This window comes from Triticum urartu, chromosome 6A (assembly GCF_056163025.1).
Source record: "Triticum urartu cultivar PI428250 chromosome 6A, HENAU_Tu73, whole genome shotgun sequence".
Classification (NCBI taxonomy): Eukaryota; Viridiplantae; Streptophyta; class Magnoliopsida; order Poales; family Poaceae; genus Triticum; species Triticum urartu.
In genome coordinates, this window is record NC_141878.1 from 341,854,097 (window position 1) to 341,855,731 (window position 1,635).

Genomic DNA, 1,635 nt, shown 5'->3' on the forward strand with positions numbered 1-1,635 from the left:
TATTCTTCAAAGTTCATGCAGGTTTGTAGGACATGTTTGAGTAAAACTGGCAGCCTTCACATTTTTCAACTATATATTTCACCATTTCATTCACCCATGGCCAATAGAATCCAACTCGGCATACTTTAGCCACGATGGTCCAAGAGGACGCATGGTGACAACAGGTCCCCGAGTGAATCTCGTTCAAGATCAGTAGACCTTCCTCTGGAGATATACATCATTGAGCTATGCCAGTTACACTTTCTCTGAAAAGCCGCCCACCTATAAATGTAAAGGCTTTGGATCTGCGGACGATCTGACGAGCCTCATCCTCATCCTCTGGAAGCTCCCGCCTGAGCAGATATGCAATGTATGGCACTGTCCAGTCGGGGGTGATTGCTAAAACTTCCATGATCGGGTCAACAACCACATGCACTTCAACTTCAGTCGGATTGGTTGAACTTACTGGTTCTGGGGGATCCTTCATAAAAGGATCTTCTTGTACTGACGGGGTGTGGAGGTGCTCCAAGAACACATTACTGGGAATAGGCTTCCGAGTGGAACCTATCTTTGCCAGATCATTAGCTGCTTGATTCTTGAGTCGGGGAATGTGGTGGAGCTCCAACACTTCAAACTTCTTTTCTAATTTTCTCACTGCGTTGCAGTATCCAGTCATGGTAGGGCTCCAGTTATCCCACTCCTTCATCACTTGATTGACTACCAAATTTGAGTCGCCGTAAACCATCAGGCGGCGGACGCCGAGTGAGATGGCATATGCAGCCCATACAAAAGTGCTTCATACTCAGCTTCATTATTGGAGGAATCAAAGTGAATCTGGAGAACATAAATGAGCTTGTCGCCTCTTGGGGATACTACAACCACTCCAGCACCAGAACCATTCAAAATCTTAGATCCGTCAAAGAACATGGTCCAGTGTTCCGAGTGAACTTGAGTCCGTTGCTGCTGCTCAATACACTCAGCCAAGAAATCTACAATTGCTTGAGACTTAATCGCCTTTTTTGCTTCGAACTTGATATCCAGAGGAAGGAGTTCAATCACCCATTTGGCAAATCGACCGGTTTGCATCTCATTGTTGAAAATTTCTTACAATGGAGCATCGCTGACGACTGAAATCGAGTGGTCTGCGAAGTAATGTGCAACTTTCTTCGTGGTTAGATAAATTCCGTAGACCAGCTTCTGGTAATGCGGATACCTTTGCTTGGACGGAGTCAAGACTTTAGAGATGTAATATACTGGGCACTGAACTTTGTAGGCTTTGCCGTCTTCCTCCCGCTCGACTATGAGCACTGTGCTGACAACCCGTCCAGTGGTTGCGATATACAACAATAGAGGTTCTTTGCTGACTGGGGCAGCAAGCACTGGCTGGGTGGAAAGCAAGGCTTTGAGATCTACAAACGTTGCTTCAGCTTTGGGAGTCCACTCGAACTTATCAAACTTTTTCATCAGTCAGTAAAGAGGCAATGCCTTCTCACTGATATGGGAAATGAATCGGCTCAATGCAGCCAAACAACCAGTAAGCTTCTGAACATCGTGCATGCGCACAGGGCGCTTCATTCGAAGGATTTCTCCAATGTTTTCTGGGTTTGCATCGATCCCTCATTCAGAAACGAGAAAACCGAGTAACTTTCCTCCTGG

General features: G+C 46.1%; 1 protein-coding gene across 1 annotated transcript; it reads right to left on the bottom strand.

The window, feature by feature from the left end:
• Positions 1-217: 217 nt before the first annotated feature.
• Positions 218-655, bottom strand: LOC147965192 (uncharacterized). The gene has a single exon (XM_087530332.1). It carries the CDS (start codon positions 653-655, stop codon positions 218-220), a length of 438 nt encoding a protein of 145 aa, XP_087386458.1.
• Positions 656-1,635: the final 980 nt, after the last annotated feature.

Excerpts from the sequence above, each read along its gene's own strand:
- LOC147965192 (XM_087530332.1), bottom strand. The coding sequence starts at position 655 with ATGACTGGATACTGCAACGCAGTGAGAAAATTAGAAAAGAAGTTTGAA.